General features: G+C 36.8%; 1 protein-coding gene across 2 annotated transcripts in view; it reads right to left on the minus strand.

Annotated features, from left to right (window-relative positions):
• GMDS (GDP-mannose 4,6-dehydratase) overlaps positions 1–24076 on the minus strand; it is a 786198-nt gene that overhangs the window by 112512 nt on the left and 649610 nt on the right. Inside the window, exon 9 of one of the 2 annotated variants that reach the window (XM_027842109.1) lies at positions 6923–7019. The exons of the other annotated variant lie outside the window; for it this stretch is intronic. Coding sequence (XP_027697910.1) covers positions 6923–7019 — 97 coding nt within the window. The remainder of the gene's footprint in view (positions 1–6922; positions 7020–24076) is intronic. 2 annotated transcript variants of the gene reach the window in all.

The raw sequence follows: 24076 nt of genomic DNA on the forward strand, positions 1-24076 counted from the left end.
GCTCTGTAGATAAGGGAGACTATAAGGAAGTCAATGTGGTGAGGCAATGTTTACTAGTTAAGACTGTTTACAAAAACAGTAATTGTGTATATAGAGATGCAAATTTTATGAGGTATTCCCCTTCAGTGTAATTATCACTAACATGCACAATGTACATACAGTGTTTATACTTACAAAACCATCATTTTTTTTTCCCAGGAAAAACACATGCAAAGAAAGATAGAGCAGGCTCTCCTGTTCATAAAGGTTTTGGAACCTTTGATGCTATCATTCCATCCTGGATCTAATCATAAGAAAAAACTCTTCAATGAAAATTACGAGGAAGTTGGAGGAGTTGAATCTAGTACATGATTACTATCTCATTAGAGATGAAATACTCTTGAGGGGAATAGCACCAGAGGAAACAACACAAATGCATTTGACTTTAGGAAGAATGTGATATGTCCCTGGGGGTTTTGATGCGATCCTATGAAGTATGGGAAACATACAGTGAAATATTTAAGAAACACTTGAAGAGACTGAAACTTAAAGCTCTCCTGGTTAAATCCACATTGGGAAAAGGGCAAGACAGGCCAATGTGGTTAAGAAGGGATGTAAAGATTAGTGTGAGGAGCCTAAGTAGGGGGCTTAAAAGTATATAAACAATGCTTCAAAAACACAAACTATTTATAAAAAATGATCCGGGAGAAGTTAAGAGGATAATGACAAAAAGGGATGAATTATGATTACACATTAGAAACAACATTCTGAAACAGTGAAGTTCGTAGGCACTGCACATTTTGTAGTTATAGAATTACAGCCTTTGAGAACTAGGTAGGACCTAAGAAACCATCTGATCAAGCCCCTTCATTTTATAAATGAGAATAACATAAAGAAGATACATTTTGCTTCTTGGTTTTCTCTTCTTTCTGTCTCTACCATTCATCCCTGCCCCCAGTCAAAGGAAGAAAAACAAGTATTGGAAGGGCAGGATTAGAGAATTGGGGGCCAGAGATTTCAGGAAAGGAACAGATTAGCTGGCTTCTGTCTAACAGAGCTGGAAAAGATGAAGAGATACTAAGCAAAGGATCTTATTTCCCACAAAAAGAGGGGAAGTATGAGACACCAATGGGAATAATTGTAGGAGGAATTAAAAGGAGACACATCTAGGAAAAGAAAAAGTACCACCTCAACGAACACATAGATATCTAAAATTTCTCTTCCGTGAGATACAAAGATGGAAATGAGGGAAGTCCTAACTGATATTTATATAAGTCCTCTGATGACGGATCAAATTCCTGAAGTCTGGAAAGTGTTAAATACCATTATTCTAAACAGGGATGTGAGATAGAGCAAGCAATTACAGGCCAGTTAACTTAACATCATTTATGGCAAAATATTAGAAACAGTTTTGCGAGGTAACAACTTGACAAGCCTATGGTAATTTGATTAGAAACAGGCAACATGTCTTTATTGGAGGAAGGTATTGTTTTAACTAACATGTTGGATTTCTGTGAAGTTATTACTTCCATGGTATTAGGTTCTGGACCACTATCCCTTCTAATATCTATAGAGGATTAGGTATACCAAATGTAAGATATCTAAGGAGCTAAGAACAGTAAAGTTGAAAACAGAATAAATAATAAAGAACAAAGAAATTAGAAGAATGTGAAGTTGGAATGGAAATGGCATCAAGCAGAAAATACTGTAAAAATCAGCTTATAAAGCTGTCATCCAGAAGTTACAGAAGCTGGGTTTAAATCCTGTTTCTGCTACTTGCTACTTAGTGATGTTGGGAAGGTCACTTAATTTTTCTGGGCTTCAGTTTCCTCATCTATAAAACAAGGGAGGGTGGACTAAATGATCTATAAAGTCTCTTTCATTTCCTATGTGATGGTGAGAAGTTTGACACATTAGGATAAGTATTGCATATGGCAAAGAATTTTAGAGTTGAAAGGGACCTTGGAAATATGACCCCCTCATTTGATACACGCAAGAGACAGAACTAAAACAACTATTTCAGTCTTCCATCCCTTCTGCTAAATCAAAAAGTCATAGAAATGTATAATGCTATTTTACTAATGAAAACATTGATAACTCATTTAGTATATTTTAAGAGTTATAGTTTTTAGATTACATAAATGCTATATTTTTTCCATACCACTGGTAACAGCTAGGCGGTACAGTAGATAGAACTATGGACATGGAGTCAGGAAGACTTGGGTACAAATCCTGCTTCAGACACTCACTAGATGTGTGACCCTGAGCAAGTCACTTAACCTCTTGCTGTCTTAGTTTCCTCATTTGCAAAATGGGAATAATGACAGAACCAAACACCCTTAGTTTGTGAAGCTAAAATGAGATAATTTTTGTAAAGTGATTTACAAGACTTGAAATACTATACAAATGATAGTTGTAATAAAATAAATAAAACTACACAATGTAAAATAAGTGAAGTAGATTTTGTTAGGCAGAAAACTTGATTTTGTTTTGTTTCCCACTTTGATCTAATATGTATAATTCCTGTATCGGCGCTGATAATCCTTTGGGGAATGTGGGAGAAGCATACAAAGACTTCTCCCTCCCAAATTAAATTTTATTTATTTTTGAGCCCAGATTGGTGACTGAGGACCTTCTTGGGTCCCCAAAAATTCCACTACAGAAACAATACTATCTTGTTCTAAACAAAGAGTGGTAGACTTTAACTATAATATGGATACACATTTGTATACAAATCTTATACAGGCACATGTCTACTGGCTTGAAGTACTAAGAAACACAAATTGCTAAACAAAGTGTTGATAATGGCACTATCAAAAGTGGAAGTCCAGTCACAGAGAAATTCCTGAGAATTTCCAGGATTAAGAGTGCCTCAAATTCATCAGTACCTAAAGTTTAGTGAGAAACTTCACACGGATGCCACTGCTTTTACTTCAGGACCACAAAAATCAAACTTGATGTAAAACTTCCAACGATATGCATGTAGTTAGGAATCAAAAGACACAGAAATTATAGTAATACTCACTAGGCGGGGCAACAAGGTGGCATAGTAGAAAGAGCACTGGCCCTGGAGTCAGGAAGACCAGAATTCAAATTGGGCCTCAGACACTCACTAGCTGTGTGACCCTGGGCAAGTCACTTAACCCCAACTGCCTACACGCACACACACAACACACACACACACAAATTAATATAACATTAATATAGCTCTTTAAAATGTGCAAATGTTTTACCAATATTATCTCATTTTATCCTCATGATGACCCTGGGAGGTAGGTGCTATGATTATCCCCATTTTACAAGTGTGGAAACTGAGGGAGACAAGTTAAGGGACTTCCCCAGGGTCACAGTTAGTAAGTATCTGAGGCCAGATAGGCAGTCTTCCTGCCTCCAGGTCCAGCTCTCTGCCCACTGCATCACTTGGACACCTCCATGCAAGTGGCACTTACTACTTCACTGTAGTAAGCAAATGTAGGTGGGGAGAGATGAATGCAAAAAAGTAATTCCTGCTATGTGATACTGCTACTTGTTTAAAAAGGTTAACACTAATTCATTGCTAAGTAAATAAATGTTCTTTATTAAGAGTTCCAGAGAAAGAGCCTGGCATAGTGCATGGTGAGGCTGCCTTGGGGTCTGAAAGACCTGGGCTCAAGTCTTACTGCTGGCACATACTGGCTATGAGACTCTGGGCAAGTCATTGTCTTCTCAGTGGGCCAGGCAGCTTTCCTAGACTTTAATCTCAAGACAGGTACCAAATTGCATCATTAGAGGTACCTTCCTCAGCAGGAGTTTCCTCCACCAGTGAAATCAAATGTTAGGTCCAATTTTTTTTTCCAAACAATTCTTTAAGCTCAACTCAAATAATTCAGCTCACCTATGATCTCCATAAAGCCTCTCCTTCTTAGGCCTCAACTCCACGCAGCACCCCCCCTTCCTGCTCGGCCATTTTGCTTGCATCTCTCTTACGCATTAATCATGCACTATTTTTATATTAAAATTATTTGTGTACACTGCACATCTCCTCACTTGACTGTCAACTTCATGAACACAGGAACTATGCAGTGACAGCTCTAATTGTTGTGTAACTTCCCTAGCTCCTAGCACACAGAAGATGCCTATTTTCTGAGATGACAATTTGCATAAATCTTTGATTCTCTTTATTTTAACATAGGTTTGCTTTGGGAGAGACAGAATGGTGTAATGGAAAGAACAGTGGACCTGGATCTGGATTCAAATTCCAGCTCAGATATTTATTAGTGATGGATCCTTTGGCAAATCACTCAACTTCTCTGAGGCTCATCACTTGCAAAACTAGGACAAACTATCTGCATTACCAAACCTTGCAGGGCTTTTACAGAAAAGCACTTTCTGAGACCAAGAACCTAGAACTTTCCCCACTCCCCCAAATTCTCCTTTTGGTTCTAGTTTATCAGTCACGCATAGGTATTTAACATTAGAGAGAGTTGGCTACTTAATCTGGGCTACATGCCCAAGCATCCTACCTTTGATAGGTTCTAGCAGCGGTGGGGAACCTGTGGCCTCCAGACCACATGTAGCCTTCTATGTCCTTGGGAGTGGCATTTTGACTGAGTCCAAGTTTTACAGAACAATTCCTTTTATTAAGGTGATTTGTTCTGTGAAGTTTGGATTCAGTCAAAGGGCCACACCTGAAGGTCACACGTGGCCTCGAGGCTGCAGGCTCCCCACCCTCTAGAGTATGCCTCTGGCTCTAGGATACCCCAAGGTGCTAGAGATTTATGGACTACACCTGACTGGGAAAATGAACTCTTGGAAATTCCTAGGAGGAAGGAAGAAAGGCCAGAAGCCTGGTACATGTAAAAGCCCAGTTTAACAATGAAGAAGAAGAAGAAGAAGAAGAAGAAGAGGAGGAAGGTGCTTTCTAGATGTGGGAGAATTAAATGTTACCTCACTTTGGATTCTGATAAACTTTAGACAAGGGTTTAGCTGAAAAGGATCTCTGGATCTTGTGAGGCTATACATTCGTTGGTTATTACCGTACAACACACAAGTGAGAGCTCATTTACAATGCTGTTTCAGTTTTGGTCACCTTTCAACAGGAAGGATATTATCACCCTGGAGACAATGCAGCGTAAGGCTGTCAGGCTGATTCCAAGTTTTAAGAAAACTGGTTATTCTGAGGGAAGCCTGAGGAGGTTTTACTCGCACTACAGAAAAGGAGTCTGCCCTATGGAATATACTAAGTTTAAGGGGAATGAGTTAAATTACTTGTTCATGCTGCTGATGGAGGGGCTTAACAACAACCATGAAAAAGGGGCATCAAAACCAGAAATTAAACAGTCAAAGGTAAGACAGGGAAAGAATCATTTCAGCAAAAGAACAACAAACATCTGGAGCAGAGTACAACTGTTGAATTCAGACAGTATAACTGTGATTAGGTTTGTGAAACAGGTATGACGATGCCATCCGAATGAACAAAAGGAATTGAGGGAGGATATGGTGGATAGGCAGGAAAGAGGGGTCGACATGGACTTCAAGAACACAGACTCATTAGGCCAAGTGTACTTTTCCTGTCCAGAAATCTCCTTTGTTTTGTGTTCTTATCAATCCCACACCTTGCCTAAGTAAGAATGACAGACAATCCATTCTTAATGACTTCCTAGCTTTTGAAACTATTTTGGTGTTGCCACGTTCAAATAATTTTAAGGAGTGGCCTCTTCTGTTGGCTCTTCTGATTTTTGCATGTTACATTTAGAGAGGTTATTCATTTTGGATGGCTTGTCACCCCTCAAATTGAAATGCAATATTTATTTGAGTGCGCAGAGGAAAGAAAGTGTGTGCACATGTGTGTTTGTGTGTGTGTATGTGTGCATGTATGTGTGTTGTGTGTGCACTTAGTGATTTTTTGCAATCCCCAGGACAACTACGCCCTTGTGGCACCTCGTTCCAATCAGGAAGAGAATGCCAGGGAGACTCAATTGCTCTTCAGACAGTTGATGCTGCGTCAGCAGCAGTATGGCTGGTATCTTCCTCCCCAGGAGACAGAGCACATCCTTTTCTTGGCACACCCACTCTCCAAATGCACAGTGAACAATTGTTCGCTGTTTGTCAAAGACCTGGACAACTCCCCATACCAGTACAATGCATTGACATTACACCCCTACAAATTAAGTGCTGGGCATTTCCTTTCCTTTCTTTCCTCAAGTATATACAGATATGTTAAATGTATTTACCCTTTTGCTAGAAACAGAACATTATGAAGTGTATTTAAGAATTGCTAGGTTTCCTTTTGATCCACCTCAACGGGAGATCCCCTTTCCCTGCTGGATATAGTTGAGATGGGAATTTGGCCTAGAAAGACATATCAATATAATGCATAATTCAAAACCTAAGCAAAACAATTTCAAATTGATAGGATTCTCACAATTTAGTATGCCTTCCAATAAATAATCTATCAATTCTGGACTCATCCTCCAAATCTACCACTCCATATTATATTCCGGTATCTCTACTAGGTTTCTCATCACCCAGTTCTCACCACTGCACTGATATGTCTTAAACAGTTTCAATGCAGCTTCAGATTGAAATGATAAGACTCTAGTTTGGTAGAGTTTAGGAAAGCAGAACCCTATTTTATGATAATTAGTGGACCTCTAAAAACCAGAACAGCTTTCATGTATGGATACAATTCTTATTTCCTGCAAACACCTGTGCAGTACGCCCTGATCTTCTATTTCCAGGGCAATGCATTTTGTGGAGGGAAGATTATCTCATCTCCAATTGACTTCATTCCGTTCTGATATGGGAAATGCCAGCTGAGGAGTGTTAGCCAGGGAGCTGAATGGAGAGCTTTTGAAGGCTGGCAGCAGGAGTTCACTTAGACCATTTTCACAGACAGCTAGCCAAATGCAGCAATTTGTTGGCTGAGTGATTAGATTACTTGGCTGCAAGAGATCTTTCTTACCACTTCAGTTGGCCGGTAATACTTGAGATCTACAGTCACATGGATCTTGCCGGTCTCCTTACACCGACCCACCTCATTCTCATTCTTTCCTTCCCACCTGTAAAGAAGATAAACTCTTAATCAGCTTCTAATTGCTTCAGTGCTCTGATCTCAGCAGCATTTATTTGGCTGGGCTTTTGGGCATTCCAGGATAATGTGTGCCCCTCCACCCCCTGTCAGTGTGTAAAGATTCATTAGCCACAGAAACAAATGCAGCAGTTTGATCAGACTGCAACAACAATGATTTCTGATACCCTTCTGAATAATTTTTTTGGGGGGGTGGGGGTAGCTTTTTTTTTTCTTAAAAAAAAAAAAAGAGACATTAAAAGAAAACATGGGGCATTTTCCCTTCAAGTCAGAAGGATAAGATTAGCAGTCACTTTTTCTGATATTCAAATGCTTTTCTTTTCTTTAGAGAGTTTATTCATTTTGGGGGAATTCACCCTTCAAGCTGAAATTTTAAAATATGTTTTGTTCACTTTATGGAAATTCTTTGAAACTTTCAACTATTCCCATCTGGAACAGGCCTCATTGATTGATTATCCAATCAATGTGATCTCTCTCTCAATTTATATATTAATTCTTTTTAGGTTTTTTCTTTCATAAACCAGTCATCTTTTATAGCCTATTGTTAGTGAAAGATCAGTATCTTATTAATTTTGGATGAACAGGGAATACTAGAAGGATTCATAATTTCTTAAGTGTAGGGAACTCCTGGAGTGGGACCTTCCTCCATCAATGTAAATCACAATCCATCTCTCATTTAGTAGATAAGGCCCAAGGAATTGACTGAGACCCAGAAAGATTAAATAACTTGCCCAGGATCACATAGCTAATAAGTATCAGAAGCAGAATTGGAATCCAGGTCTTTCTGACAAAACCACTATGTAACATTGCCTCTATTTTGGATAAAGTTACTTTCCACATGGAATTTTTTGGGGAAGTTTTAGAATAATCTAGTGAAGATTTGTTCTCTTCTACTCTTATCATCCAACTGCTCTTCTAACTTTCAAATCATACCTGGTACAGGGGAAAACATGCCTGATATGTAGTCATGAGTTCTGTTATTTCCTATATGATCTTGAAGAGGTTGCTTTACTCCTCTCTACCTCAGTTTCCTCATTTGTAAAATGAGGGGTTTGGACAAGGTGACCATTAAGGCCCCTTTTAACTCTAAATCCTGATAATAATAACCACTATTTTCTCTATCAATTCACACAAGCTATCTTTCTATCTCACTAATAGCTAATGCTATTTTCTGATAGCACTGAATCTATGACAAAACAAAATCAATCCACTTATTTAAAAGGAGAGGAGGCATCAATATTGCTTTATTGTAGGTCTTCATTACTTTTCCAATATTCCTTTGATTTGGTTCTATTATTTTGATTTTGGTTTCGATTTCCTAACATTTACTCTTTTTTTTAATAGCAAGGACACAAATAATGACTCTGATTTGCACTGCCATAATGTCTTACACAGACAAAAGGAAGTCATATAGATAAACCTCAAGCCCAGCTACTTACTGTAACTGTGGGATATGCCTTTTGCCTCCTTGTCTTTTAGAAATGAATCCACTGGTTTATTTTTGACTTTAGACTTTTATGATTCTGCACTTGAACATACTTCATACCAAATAATCTTGTGTTTCCTATTTCAAAAATTAAGTTATTTGGCAAAAAAAAAGTAAAAAAGAAAACCATGGAACTTAGGTTTCACTTGAACTCTGATACTTATTTTTTCTCCTCCTATACTTAATTTTTAAAAAAATTTTAATTGATGGAATAAAACAAGCATTTTCATAACATAGTACAATAAAAAAGATGATTGTACATAAAACTGCAAATCTACTATGCACAACCTGCTATTCCTTTCAAATAGACAACAAAATTATCATGTAAATTTCTTTCTTCTTCCTGATGCTTATTTTCAAGGCTCGTTTGCTTTCATACTTCTGCCAGAGACAAATCTTGAGAAGAAAACAGGAAAATTATATACACTCCATAGATCAGAGTCAAAGTGAGGGTCAAATGAAGCAAACAGAACATGAAATAAATTACCTGACTATGGTTAAATGATTCACAGGTGCCCTAAGAATAGGCCTAAAATGTGGATCATGACTCTAGTTTAGTGTTCTCAGAGGGTGTGGTATGTTTTAGAGGACAGAACAGAGTTGGGACTCAAGGATTCTATTCTTGGCTTGAGTACTGACTCATTGTGTGATTATCCCTATCTTTTATCATCTTTGGCAATTTATTACGTATGAGGTGAAACCCTGGAATTGTTTTGGTTTGTATTTCTCTTATTATTAGTTATTTAGAATGATTTTTTTTTAATATATCAGGGGTTTTAAACTTTTTTTGTGTATCATGAACTCATTTGCCAATCTGGTGAAGCTTGTGGATCTCTCCTTAGAAGTATGTTTGTTGCCTACATTTATGATCAAAGGAAATACTAAATTTCAGCTAGAGGTTAGTGAAAATGAAAATGTAAATTTTTCGTTCCATCTCAGTTCATGGACCCCCTGAAAACTGCATATGGATCCAAAGAGATCTATGGACCCTAGGTTAAATGTTTTACACTATTACTAATAATTTTCCATTCTACTTTTGAGAAGTGTTTGTTTGTATCCTTTTGTTACTTAAAGGCTAAGGAATGATCTTAGTGTGATATATATTTGTGTTAGTTTCCTATATATCTTGGATATCAAATACTCATGAAATATTTGATACAAAGGTTTTCCCCTAATTGATAGCTTCTTTCTCTTAGTTGCATAGTTTTTGTTCATTTACGAGTTTTTTAATTTTGTATAATTAAAATGATCTGTTTTGTCCTTTGTGAGCCCTTATTTGGCTAAGAATTTTCCTCTAGGATTTCCTGCTAAGATGGATGCCTGAAAAGAGGTAGGATGCCTAAATCCCTTATGGCTCTCACACACCAAATACAGCAAAACCCTGAAGGTCATACAAGGCTGAAATAACGATTAAGAGATCCATTAAGAAACTAAAGTAAATGATTTCTTCTATCCTAGAACTGCACAAAAAGTCAGTCACAAGGGGCAATAGATAAGATGTGACCCTAAGCAAAGCAAGCATCAGGAAAGCAAAGAAAGCCAGGGAAGTATGAAGCCTGAAAGATTCTGTGTTTAGAGGGACAGAGGGATCAAGAAGCAGAAGGTTCTCCTGAGAAATTCCCAGGATGGTCAGAAAGTCCCAGGGGAGTGGACCTTGGGAATCTGCGGGACAGCAGCAGAGGCCAGGAACCATTATGGTGCCCTAACACTAATCCTAATATGTTTCAGGGGACCTGAAGACTCAGCACTCCTGACTTCAAAGACCCAAGGGCGGTCCGAATCCTGGAGAGGAAGGTCAGCAAAAGAACCAGGTAAATAAGGGACAGACCATTCAGAACAGACTATCTCACTCAAAAATGCAGCAGGGCCCTTGGGCCTAGCATAAAGACCCCATTCAGGAATTAAAGCTGGAGAGATAAGCAAATCAAAGACACCAATTAGCATTTTAAAAAAATTATTGCAATCTAGCTCCATTAAGAGTTGTAAGCAGAGATTAAAGAGAAAAAATGGATTTTCTACAATGACTACATGAATACCTGTGAGAAACGAAGCTAGGGATAATAAAAATGAAATAAAAGCTCTTAAGGAAAATTAAAGAATAAGTAGCTTAGAAGATAAAACGTTAAACTTACCAAGAAATGGAATTCCTGAAAACTATAATAGACTACACAAAATTACAGCAAGAAATATTAGAACAGAATAAAAAACAGGATATCTGGTATAAAAAAACAACTGACCTGGAAAACAGATCAAAGAGAGATAATTTAAAAATCACTGGATTCTCTAAAAACTTATGACCAAAAAAAGAAAAAAAAGAAAAAAGGCCTGGAATCCTATTTCAATAAATCATAAATGAAAATGTCCCAGATTTATTAGAACCAGAGGGCAGAACAAAGCCAGAAAGAATCCACTGATCACCTCCTAAAAGCAACCCCAAAAGGAAAGTCCTAGGAATGTTCTAGTCAAAATCCAAAGCTCCCACATCAAAGAAAAAATACTAGAAGCATCCGCAAAGAAACAGTTAAACATTGAGGATCATACAAGACCTAACAGTTTCTATTAGAAGAGAACATCTTGGAACACAATACTACAAAAGGGGAAAGATAGAGGTTTATATCTGAGAATAACTTACCCTGTCAAAACTGAGTATAATCCTACAGGAAAAAAAATTACACCTTTAATGGAAAAGAGGATTTTTCAGGCATTTCTGATGAAGAAATCATTGCTGAGTAGGAACTTTGAAATGCAAACACAGGAGTCCAGAGAAACCTAGAAAGGTAAATTTATTTGTGCAAATGGAAGTAAGTGCCTATATGATGATGTAGTGCTAACATTCTTAGAGAGGGAGAAGAAACAAGTATCCTTTCAGAAACTTTAATGTTTTCAAAAAGTACTGAAAGATTTAGGTAAGGAAAAAGAGGGGTCCTGGGTGGAGGTGGGGGTGTGTATTGATTCTCTTTTGAGAGCTTTAACATGAGAAATGGAAGAGTAAAGGGAGGACTACACCAGTGTGAAAAGAAGCAAGGAGGAGGAAATATTTCTAATATTTCTTCTCATAATTTAAACAAACATGGAGGAGGGGGAAGAGGACATAGAACTTAGAGGAACTTCAATCTTACCTAAAATGGGCATAAGAGGGTTAAACACACACACACATACACATTCACAGACAGAGTTTGGTGTAGATACATTAAACTCAACTGGGTATATCTAAACTCCTTAAGAAAGATATCTACCAGCATTACCTCCTCTTCCTCTCCTCTCCCACTCTCTGTAGTCTGGCTTCTAATTCCCTCATTCAACTGCAGCATCTCTATCCAAAGTTACTAATGCTCTCATAATGGCCAAATCTAATAGCCTTTTCTTAGTGCTTATCCTTTTTGAATTCTCTGCAGCCTTTGGCACTTTGGCGTCTTTTCCTCAGATTTTGGGATACTGTTCTCTCCTGGTTGTCCTCCTACCTGTCTAACCCATAATTCTCAGTCTCCTTTGCTGGATCTTCATCAAAGTCACTCTTTTTTAATTCTGAATATCCCCTACAACTCTGTCTTTGGCACTTTTCTCTTCCTCCTTTATAGTATTTCACTTGATCTGATTAGTTCCTGTAGATTCAATTGACATCTCTATGCCAATGATTCTCTGATCTATTTATGCAGTCCTGACCTCTCTCCTGACTTCCAGTCTTGCTTCTCCAACTGCCTATTTGATATGTCTAACTAGATGTCCTGTACACATCCTTAACTGAACATATCCAAAATCAAACTCATACTTTCCCTCTAGATCACCCTCTCTTCCCAACTTCCTATTACTGTTGAAGGTAATATCATATTCCCAGTCACCCAGATTAAAAACCTATGTATCATCCTTGACTTTTGAATTGATAACTAATTTACTAAATTATGAAATGGCATAGGCATGACCAGTTCTTTGGGTACTTGCTGGGAAAGACTACAATGGCAGCAAAAAATGAAGCTGCAATCATGTTTTAATAAGGCACAGAGGATATGGGGGACAGACACAGAAAGTAGAGGCAAGGGGTAAAAGGGGGTACAGAGGCAGACAGCATGGGGATGGGGGATGAGGTGGTAAAGGATGGCAGGTAGTGTGAGGAAGAGGATGCAGAGAAGGAGAAGCTCAGAGAATCACTAACCATGGATTAGAGTTGGGAGCTTAGCAGCACAATCCTGATGGAGAGGGAAGATGGCTGGGGCAGGAGTCTGAGGTCTCATTTTTATAGGTTATTTTTGAAGAACAGACTAAAGCTCATTTGTGCCTCCTTGGGGTTAGTTCATTAACATATCCATATTATCTCTAAGTTTTTGGTAAAACTTTAAAGTTAATGTATCCACATCATTTCAGAATTATCTGTTATTTGGTATTCTGCTGGTCTTACTGTGGATATCTGGAATTTGTCTAAGATTTATATACTATAGGACCAAAAAAAAAAAAAAATCCCTCAGAGCAAAGCTTAAATGGCTTCCCCTGATCTGGCACATATTACTAGAATGTGATTTTTGGTTAATATATGACACAATTTATAAATTATGCTCCTTTGATCTTTGAGACAGTTTGTACCTGACTTCAGGTTCCCCTTTGCAATCTTACTTTCTGTTATTGATACTTATATTCTGTTATTGACACTTATTGACAATGGTGACTTATAACTTTACTTAGAATACTAACTAGAAGGGATGGTAGTGTCAGCAGGACCAAAACAAGATACAATTTAACACACTCTTCACTCTCTTTTATTCTCCATATCCTATCTGTTGCCAAATCCTGCCAAATCTACCTTTGTAACATCTTTCATACACACTCTCTTCTCTCCTTTGTCGCTGCCACTACCCTGAGTAAATTTACTTTTAAGGATCTTTTCCAGTTCTATACCTAGACTCTGTGAACCTTGACAGATTTCAAAATACACTATGCAAAGCAGTAATTAACAAAATTACCTGGCACTTGATTAATAAGAATAGAATGGAATAAAGAACCAAGAAATAAAGCCCAATGCATATTAGAGTTTTTAAATCAAAGATTATTTAAAATTTTTTTGAATTGGATGGTAGTATAGATTTTAAAGTGAGTTCACTCCTCCCACTATATGTTAAAAAAATTCCAATTGGAACATTTATTTTAACATGTTCAAATTAAAAGAAGAAGGAATAATATATATTTATTTCAGCTATGGAGAGAAGAAAATTTTTTTTGAATCCAATAGAAGAAACTATTTGAGATGAAATAGATGAATTTGAATATATAACAATAGGATTTTTAATACAAAAACAATGTATTCAAAATAAAAAAAAGAAATTTATAGAGAAAAAATTTATGATGAATATATCTGATAATAATCTGGCATCGAGAAGCTATAGGATACAGTTACAAATTGAGAAGAATAAAAAACATTGCCAAATGAATAATAGACAAAGGATCCGAACAGACAAGTTAAAAAAAAAAAGAAAAAGAAACAAAAATTGCTAATAATCACTTGAAAAACTATGATAGCAATAGCATTCCAGGTATGGGAAGATGGTTTATGTGAATGCATGGAGAAGGGATAATGAAATACTGAATTTGAGATATAACTAGTAGTTGAGTTTGGTGGAGAGTACAGTGTGTGAAATACAATAGGGTGAAATAAAGTTGGCTGCAAATGTTGATTGTGAAAGACTTTGAATGCCAGGCTAAGGAATGTATATTTTATTCTAGAGGCAATAGGGAGCTTTGTTGTTTTTGAGCAGAACCCTCATACGTCAGATCAATCACAATCCATGAATTCATTTATTGTTCATTTTTGTTTTGGACAGATGTTAAGCTTTGGTATAGATCTGGCTGACACATGTACACAAATATACATATAACAGAGGATCATAGGGTTGGAGCTAGAAGGGAGATCATGTAGTATAACCATCTCATTTTACAGGTGGAAAACCTAAGGTTCAGAAAAGTTAAATGAATTAAACACAGTCTTCTTTTCACTCATGTACCATCTCTCTGTCCTTCAATTTAATTCAATAACATTTATTAAGTTCTCTCTGTACAAGGCCATGTGCTGTGCTGGAGCCTAATGATTAAAAAAAAATGACATTGTTTTTGCTCTTGAGAAGCTTACATTCTAGTACAGGGAATGAGAGAAGTACAGAAATAATCATTATATCAGCTAGAAAATAATTAAGGGCATGGGAGAGGCCAAATAGAACAGTCTCAAAGGCTTAAGGGATAATTTCTTGCAGAGGAATCAGAGAAGGCTTCATGGAGGATGTGACCTGTTTTTTTTTTTTTGAAGAAAAAAGTTTCAGCAGACAGAGATGGACCTTAGGCGGAATGAGAAGGAGATTTATAAATTCCCATAAAGACTTACCAAGTTTATTTTTGAACCAATGTCAGTCTAAATATTTATAATTAATAAAGCTTGAAAAAGTAAAGAAAATAGTCTGACTTTTCCATCAGTAGTTGTATTCTATTTTGAAAGTATTCCATGGGGAAATTAAAAGACATATGCACACACATGTGGTTCCTTCTAGCTCCAGATCTATGATTCTTTGATTATCCAAGATTGGACATTTTATCAAGGTCAGGTTAATAGCTTCCCCCATTTACACTGTCTTTTGTGTGTAAATTTTCTGCTAAACTAATTCAAAAGATGGCTTCTAAATGGAGAAAGCTCCTGAAAGGATATATTGCTCAAAGGATGACTCTGTCCTAGGTAGTAGTAAGGTATAATAACAGACATTTTTTACATAGTGTTTTAAGATTTGGAAAGTCTTATATACATTATATGTAATATATACACATAAATGTGTATGTATATATACATGTATATGTGTGTATATACATGTATGTAGATGTGAATATATGTGTGTATGTGTGTGTGTGTGTGCGCGCATACTTGATCCTCCAATAATCCTGTGAGCTAAGTGCTACTATTATTGCCACCTTATAGATGAGAAAACTGAGGTTTGGAATAATTAAGCAACCTTTGTCTAGGGTACACAGCTAGGATTTGAATCTAGCTTTTCCTGCCTACAAGGACTGTACTCTATCTACTACTATTTTTATTATTCAGTTATTTTCAGTCATATCTGCCTCTCTGTGACCCTATTTGGGGTTTTCTTGGCAAAGACACTAGAGTGGCTGGCTATTTCCTTCTCCAGCTCATTTTACAGATGAAGAAACTGAGGCAAACTGAGTTAAATGACTTGCCCAGGGTCACATGGCTAGTGAGTGTCTAAAGCTAGATTTGAACTCAGGAAGATGAGTCTTCCTGACTCTAGGCCTGGGCATTCTATCCACTGAGCCATCTACCTGCCCCAAACCACTACGAAGGTACCTAATTAACGTTAACAATATTATCATATTGAGTATGAAACTATAAACAGGTAAAAGCAAAAAAAAAAAAAAATCTGATCAGAGCTGGCCAAATTCATTTTCTTTTCTCCAACAGTCCTGATTGAGGCTGGTGAGCAAAAGTTTGGGCCAAGGGCCAAAACCCTTCAATTACAACAATACTTGAAACACTTGTATTAACAAGCGAAAGTTTAACAGCTAACTTGTCCTAACAAGTAACATTATGACTTGAAGCTGTGCTTCAATGTTAATGAAATGGAGGTGGCTTGACTGGGAGTATAAGATTCAGCTAATTAACAGGAAATAAAACCCACTAATTTGGAGTCCAAACCCACTGGGCAGGAGTTGTGTACAATGCAATTTTATACATTGGTGTGACTCAATAAGCATTAAATAATAATATAAAAACATTAAAAATAATAGTGTTAAGCATGATATCAAATAAGTTAGGAATCTCATTAAGTAGACAGTAGAATAACAGTTAAGAAAAAAGAAGTTTAACTCTTAGGCCTACCCTAATAAGACACAAGCTTAATTTTTTTTTAAAGCCCTTTTAATTAAGACTTGGATATATGGGAGTATGGCAGCTGCCAGCAGCAGTAAGAGGTAACAGTCCATTACTTAGAGAGATCCTATTTATGAATGCTCCTATACTCCCACTACTTTAGCCCCCACCCCAACACCAATAATGCCAGCAGATTACATACTCCCTCTTCAACTACTCACCTTCCAATTCAAGAACTGCAGCTCCCTTCCCCTGAAGCCTATAGCTCAGAAGCTAGAGCCTGGGCAGGAACGACCAACAAAACCCTGTTCATCCACAGGGCTTTATCTCCTATCTCCCTGAATTTACTTTGGATATACTGTAGATTAAATAGGAGTTCATGGGCCGTCTAGCTCACGAGCATTTGTAACATCATTTCTAAGGGGGCATGCATTCTAAATTAAAAAAAAATCAATTTGTACATTTGCCTTTGGAACCCAAGTCATTTGTGCTTTGGGTTGTTTGTCAATAGTGCATCATTAAGTTGCATTTGTTCCCTCAGGGGGCTGCTACCACAAGAAATGAAGTTCAATTAAAGTCAGAAAATGATGTTTTAGAAGTCACATTATGTGTAATAAATCATTAAGTTTTGTTTTTTTCCTATAGGTCTTTAAAGAAGGCATTGAAATGGACATTTATTTCCTGGTCTTTGCTCCATGTCACCAAGGATATTGCTTTTAAGTGAGTTATCAGGAGCAAGGAATCCAGGTGTCTCTATTTTGATGACATAACACAAAATCACATACACCAAAAATTAAATCCATTTCACAGATGTTCATTTAGAAAGCAAAACCTAGGAAGAGCCACCACCTTTTCTCCTTCAAGCTTTCTACATCGATCATACTTTACCAAATCTTAATCAAGTAATTTTAGCACCACCAATATTAGGCAATATAAGATTCCCAAATTAATAGATAGAGAAACAGAACCTGAGAGAAGCTAAATAATTTACTCAAGACCACAAAGGAGCCCAGTATCAGAGCCAGCATTGCAAGGTAGGAATTCTTGGCTCCCAGGCCTGTGGTCAGACAACACCTCTATTTCACACGGCTGGAAGGAGCAGAATGGGTGTGGTTTCCTAGTAAAAGGATACCGTCATCTTCATTAGGCTCACACAAAAATTATTTATTGTAAAGAGTTGTTGGTGGGTTATTATTTCCTTGACTCTCTCCTATTTCTCATCATTTCTGGAGTACGGACAATCAAAAAGAGAGGATCTCCCTTTTAAGTCATTTTTTTTTCCTGGTACATTCTATTTATGAAATGCTGATGGAGAAAATTCTTGTGTGTGGTGGTGTCTGATCCAAAGGTGTTCAAGAGGTCAGTTTAAAAAAAAAAAAAAGGTCATAGATTCCATGTCAGTTGCCAAAAAAAAAAAGATAGCAAAAGAATACTGAAGTTTAGGTTTGTGAAAAGATTCTTTGTATTTATGTGTGTATTCACCTGGGTTGTGGAATGTTCTCTATTGAAATGGCCTCTAATCCTCTTCACTTTGGGGGTTTTTCAATTTAGCTGGGATGACTTAACTATTTTAAAAATACAGAAACTCTTTTATATAAAATTTCTGAGCCCCTCTGTAAGATTCATAGATTTTTACAGAAATATAAAATTAAAGTGCATATGGGTGAGGGGCCTTACTAGGTGAAGGAATGTAGTGAGGGAGTTGGAAGTCTGAGAAGGTATAAACTTCTCAACCTCTGTCCCCATCCTCTGTCAACTGACTCTACCTTGACAACCTCATGCCCAGTCATAATCCAGCTAATCTGCTTGTCATTGTCCTCACCCACATACATTTTACTCATTCCTGCCTCCAGTCCTTTTCTCATCCCATCCCACCCACCTAGCACACTGTCCTCATTTGATACCCCACACCTTCAACTCATATACACTATATTTTCCCCCCAAGATCTAGCTGAAAAGCTACTTTCTCCAGGAAGAATTTCCCATTTTGATTAAAAAACACCCTCCCCAACACAAAAACCACCTCATTCTTCATTCCCTCAGGGCTGATATTTTCTATTTGAACCATAATATTATGCACACATGGGGACACTGCTTTCTCCTTGCTCTCATTGGTTTTTTGTGTTTTGTGTTTTTTTGTTTTTTTGTTTTTGCTGGATTTGTGATTTCATTGATATAGAAAAACTCCTGGGGAAGCAGCTTCGTTCACAAATGCAGGTTGGCAGCTGGTCTCCAAGTTACTGTCTTAGAAAAATGCAGGATACCAAGAGGTTATGGGACTTGCCCAAGGACACTGCTCCCAATATGAGTTAGAGGTGGGACTTGAAGCCTAGGGCCTCCTTACTTTGAGGCTGCCTTTCTAGCTTTAGAAATACACAATACAGACATGTTTATTTATTTATTCACCCCCAGCTTGATTTTAACTTTCTCTAAGACAAGAAATCACTTCTGATTTCTTATATGCCTCCAAACTTTAGAGTGCCGCATACAGGATCGCAGTGACTTAGTTGACTCTTCATCCTTTTTGGGGGAAGTGAAGAGAACATTGGAAGGAAAGTTGTTTTGAGGGCTTAATGAATTCACTGTAATAAGCAGAAGTTATAAGTACCATGCTGTGGCTCAATATAAAGAAGAATCATAATCAAATCATAATCATAAATCAAAATCCAAAATAGAGTGACAGGCAGTGGGTTTCCCATCCCTGGAGCTGTTCAGAGGTTGGATGACCATTTGTGGATGTAGTAAACATCAGTGATACTTTAAATTGTCCTAGGTGAGTTCTGAGGCTCTTTCCAAATTCTGAATTATATTCTATGATTCTATATTTGTTTGGATTCTATACGTCACTGGATCTGGTCTGTAATCAAATGCATTGCATCCCATTGTGTATGAAAAGCAGTGAGATTTGAATAAGTCACAATTTAATTTAATTCAGCTCAATTCAAGTAAATTCAATAAACATGTTAAGCATGAACTCTATTAAGGGAGGCAACTAGGTGGCTCAGTGGATAGAGCCTGGAATCAGGAAGACCTGAGTTCAAATCTGGCCTCAGACACTCACTAGCTGTGTGACCTTGGCCAAGTCCCTTAACCTTTGTTTGCCTTAATCTTCTGGAGAAGGAATGGCAAACCACTTTAGTATCTTTGCCAAGAAAATCCCATATGGGAGCCAGATACGACTAAATGACTGAACAATAACATTAAAAGCTGTCTAAATCCTGGTGATACAAAAAATGAGAAACGACATAAACTCTATTCTCAAGAAACTTACAACAGTGTGTGTGTGGAGTGGATGGAAGGGGTGAATGAAGAGTTGATAAAACATGTACACAGGTAACAACACAAATTCAAAATGATCAAATGTACGGCTTATTATGGTGAATTCATTAAACCCTTAAAATTTTTTCCTTTAAATGTTCTCTCACTTACCCAAAAAGGGGATGGAGAGTCATCATAAAGTCACTGCAGTCCTGTTTGCAGCACACAGAACTTTGGGAGCATATAAGAAATCAAATAAATGAATGGAAATAATTCTTTCTAGTCAGGTATCGTAAGGGTTAGGATCTTAGAAACAACCAGATTCAACTCTCGTTTTATTGATGAGGAAAGTTGACAGGTCAAGTGATTTGCCCAAGGTCACTCAGAGGTCAAGAAGCATTAGGATTTGAACCCAGGTCCTATGAGCCATGCTGGCATCATTCTTCTCCTCTTTCTTTTCTTTTCTTTTTTTTTTTTTGATAATAGATTTTTACTGACTGGATCTCTCCCCTTCCACCTCCCATTCTTCATAACAATGGTATCAGACTCAAATAGAAACAGATCCCTGCAGTCAGCACAAACTGACATCTATTTTAATTGTATTTTTATTTTGTTAATTTTGTTTGTTAGTATTTGTTGTATTTATTTTATTTATTTTGTTAAATATTTCCCAATTGCATTTTAGTCTGGTTGGGTGCACTATGATTTTGCGGCTGTTGAGTTTGATACTTCCGGAATATAATCATTAATTTAAAGAGAAAAAGAAAAAAAAAAGGGAAAGGAACAAATTCAGCAAAACTGATTAATACATTGAAAAAATCTGACATTAAAAGCAATGTTCCTAACCTATGGACCCCATATTTTTGCAGAGGAGTAGAATGAATTATCGCCTCATATTTATTCTTTGGTTGATACCAAAACATAAATTATTGTTTCTGATTTTGTAACATACATATTTGATTGTTTTGTGTTTGTTGTTCTTTTAATTTACATTGTTATTGTCACTGTATTTATACCATTTTCTGGCTCCGCTTATTCCATTTTGCATCAGCTCCTAAGTCTTTCCATGCTTCTCTGTATTTATTATATTGGTCATTTCCTACTGCATAGTAATATTTCATTACATTCATGTACTACAACTTGTTTCACAAAAAATATTTGGGCATATAAAGAGTCTTTCTTTTTATCAATGACTTCTTGGAATTATATGGCTAGTAGTAGAATCTCTGGCCACTTCAGCCACTTCATTTGTATAATTCCAAATTGCTTTCTAGACTGTCCTAAGTCATAGCTCTACTAACAGCATATCAGTGTTACTATCACTCCAGGACTGCACCTAAAACGTTGACTATTCCTATCTTTTGTCATCTTGGGAAATCTGAAGGGCATAAGGTGAAGCCTCAAAATTGTTTTGATTTGCATTTCTCTAATTACTGGTGATCTTTCACATGACTTAATATTCTGCATTTTTTTGGATAACTTTCATATCTTTAGACCAATTGTTTATTGAAGAAGGACTTCTGGTCTCATGTATTTCTGTTAGTTGTCTTTATATCGTGGCTATAAGCATATATTCCCTTATTTCAGAAATTCAATACTAAGATTGCTTTTTTTTTTTTCATTTTTCCAGTTTTTCTATTGCTTCCAGTAAATTGCTTTCATTTTCATCCTAAATCCATTAATTTTTGCTGGGCAAACTGCCTGCAAATTGGACCTACTGTAAGACCACCATCTCTCATTACAGAATGTAACTCATGAATATGCTCTTTATTGGGATCCCTTTCCTACATTGGATCAAAATCTTCCCCTTTCTTTGTTTCAGTCTCTGTCTTTGCCACCTCTCTATTCTGAAGTTTTTCTTCCTCAGAAACTCCAGGAGCTACTTTCTTCCCATTATTTAGCCATGGACTAGATTTGGGTATATTATACCTACCCTTCTATCCTCTATTTCCTTTCCCCTCTTTTATACCACCCCCATTCAGAAATTTGGTCCCACAAAGTATATTGATTTGCCAGAATGGATGGGGATATGGTATTTAGTTCATGATATTTCAGATCACTTGTACTTCCTCTATTTCTTTAAATTCTGCTTTTATCTTTACTTCTTTTCTTTTAAAGTCAAGGAATATCTTCTTTCTGATATATTTTTTAAAAATTGTATCTAGAGCTGGGTAAGTTTATTTCATTGTTTATTTTTTCTTGGTACTTTATTTATTTACCTATCTTTTATTTCTGTTGTTTGGAATGGTTGCAAGTAGAATAATAAGCTCATATTTGTATTATTTTTCTCATAGCAGTGCTTCAAATGCCTCCTTTTTAAATTTAATACCTTTTTTTTTCCATTGATGATTGGGCTCAGATTTGTAGGGTATTTCATTTTGATTGCATCTTGTGCTCTTTTTGTATGTCTGAATGCTATTCCACTCCCTTCTATGGTTTTTCGTGGGTGCCAAATAGTCATCTTAATTGAATTTCCATTCCTTCATTTTTGAAGGTCTTTTTTTCTGTTTGCTTCCAGAATTTATTGACCATCTTTGGAACTGTTCAATTTAAGCACTACATATCTTGGAGCTTGAAGCATTTTTTTCTGCTGGTAGTGATATGTGGACTCTGTTGATCGGTGGCTTTTTCCCCCCTGTATTTAAATTTTTGGGGCAGTTTTCCAGCATTATTTCCTTCTCTGTGGTGTACATGCTTCATAATTTGTTGTGTTTTCCTTGGAGCTTTATGATCCTTAAGTTTTCTCTATACATCTCATCTTTGAGGTAAATGGGTTCTGCTTGCCTAGAGATGATGTGTTTCAATGTTATTGCTTTTTGCTTCTCTCCTTCTAGATTATCCTTCACTTCTGTATAGTTGTATTTCCAATCTGTTGTTCTCTCTTTCAGTGCATTAGATACAAATGTCACCTTAGATTAAAGTTTTCTATTCTGTTAGTTATTTGTTTTGTAAGACACAAATTCTGTCATCTACTTCCTTCTAACTTTTCTCATGAGTTTGATTTCTTCCTTAAATCATTGCGGAACATACCGCTGTGTTTTACTGTTCTCTTGAGAATTCACAGGGCTCTGTGTTTCATTAGGTATTGGTTCAATTTGTTTTGTCTTGGAATGTTTATTTAAATAGGTTTGCAATCTCTTGGATGTTTTGGTACTCATCTTTCCTTCAAATTTTAGCATCTTCTTTACTGATTTATTTACTTGTGTTCCAGATTTTTAACTGAATTTTCTTCTTGAAATATTTTGTTTTTAACTCCATTGCTTACTTTCTGACTTTTCTTTTTAAATGGTGGATTTACTCCTACAGCTAGATTAAAAGGCAGTCTCAACTTCCTCCTACACTGGAGATTTGTTTTTCACTGGTCTTGGTTCTTGTCCAAGAAGATTCTTGGTGGAGACAGGACTGGCCCCAGCTGAATTCCAGTTTCCTTTATTTTAGGCTCAGTGCAGTTATATATGCTGGCTCTCTGCCCTAGTCCACCCTGTTCTTTAATGCTGTGGCTGGGCTGAATCAGCATTTGTTGCTTTTTGCAAAATTGGGTGATATTGGCAGCAGTGTTTTGGGCAGAGTTTCTACTAACTTGGCTTTCTTAATCTAAGGGCCATCTCAGACAAGGGGAAGCATGGTATTCTCACTATCATACCTCCTCCTGCTTATATAGCTGAGAGCTAATGTCCCCTGATGGTTGCAACAGGACACTGGAGGATAGATAGAGCTGGGATGTATTGGCATAAACTCTGCAGCAGGAGGGAAATCTCTGAGTGGGTCACAAAGGACAAAACTACAGGTCAGCCTTGCCAGAGCACAGAGATTGTTCGGTGATGGGTCTAGAATAGCATTTTCCACTATCAAGGCTATTATCTTGTGGGTATTCTTCCTTTTTGTCCTGTGGATTCTGCAGAATTGCTCTGCCACTTTGGAATTTTAATGATAGTCAATGAGGAATGAAGAAAATATCTAATACTTCATCTTGTGGATAATGTGACCCAGAAGTTGTACAGCTCTCCTTTTGAAATGCTTTCAAATCATCTGCTTATTAATAAGTGCTGTATTTTTGCCAGGAATTAAAATCAGGATCAATGGTTTGCAGACTCTACCCTCTTTCTTTTCCCCCATGGGAAATTTGCCCATTCATATTTTTGCTACACCTCATTTCTTCTCTACAACTTCTCAAAGAAAACAAATTGCTCAACAATAACAGTTGTCAGTTTTTTCAGTATACTGACATGTAGTTCATTCAGGTTGGAGATGAGTTTATTGGACGTAGCTAGAAGCTATTAAAAAAATTCTCTTTTATTTTTGGTTTCAAGAACCTATTAACTACTTGTGTGCCATTGTTTTTCATTCAATGATCATTCTCCTTAACAGAAAAAAAATAAGACTTGAGTATTTTTTCCTTCTCTCTTTCATCCATTATCTCCATTCCTATAGC

Source organism: Vombatus ursinus, unplaced genomic scaffold (genome assembly GCF_900497805.2).
Source record: "Vombatus ursinus unplaced genomic scaffold, bare-nosed wombat genome assembly UNPS02000577.1, whole genome shotgun sequence".
Taxonomy (NCBI): domain Eukaryota; kingdom Metazoa; phylum Chordata; class Mammalia; order Diprotodontia; family Vombatidae; genus Vombatus; species Vombatus ursinus.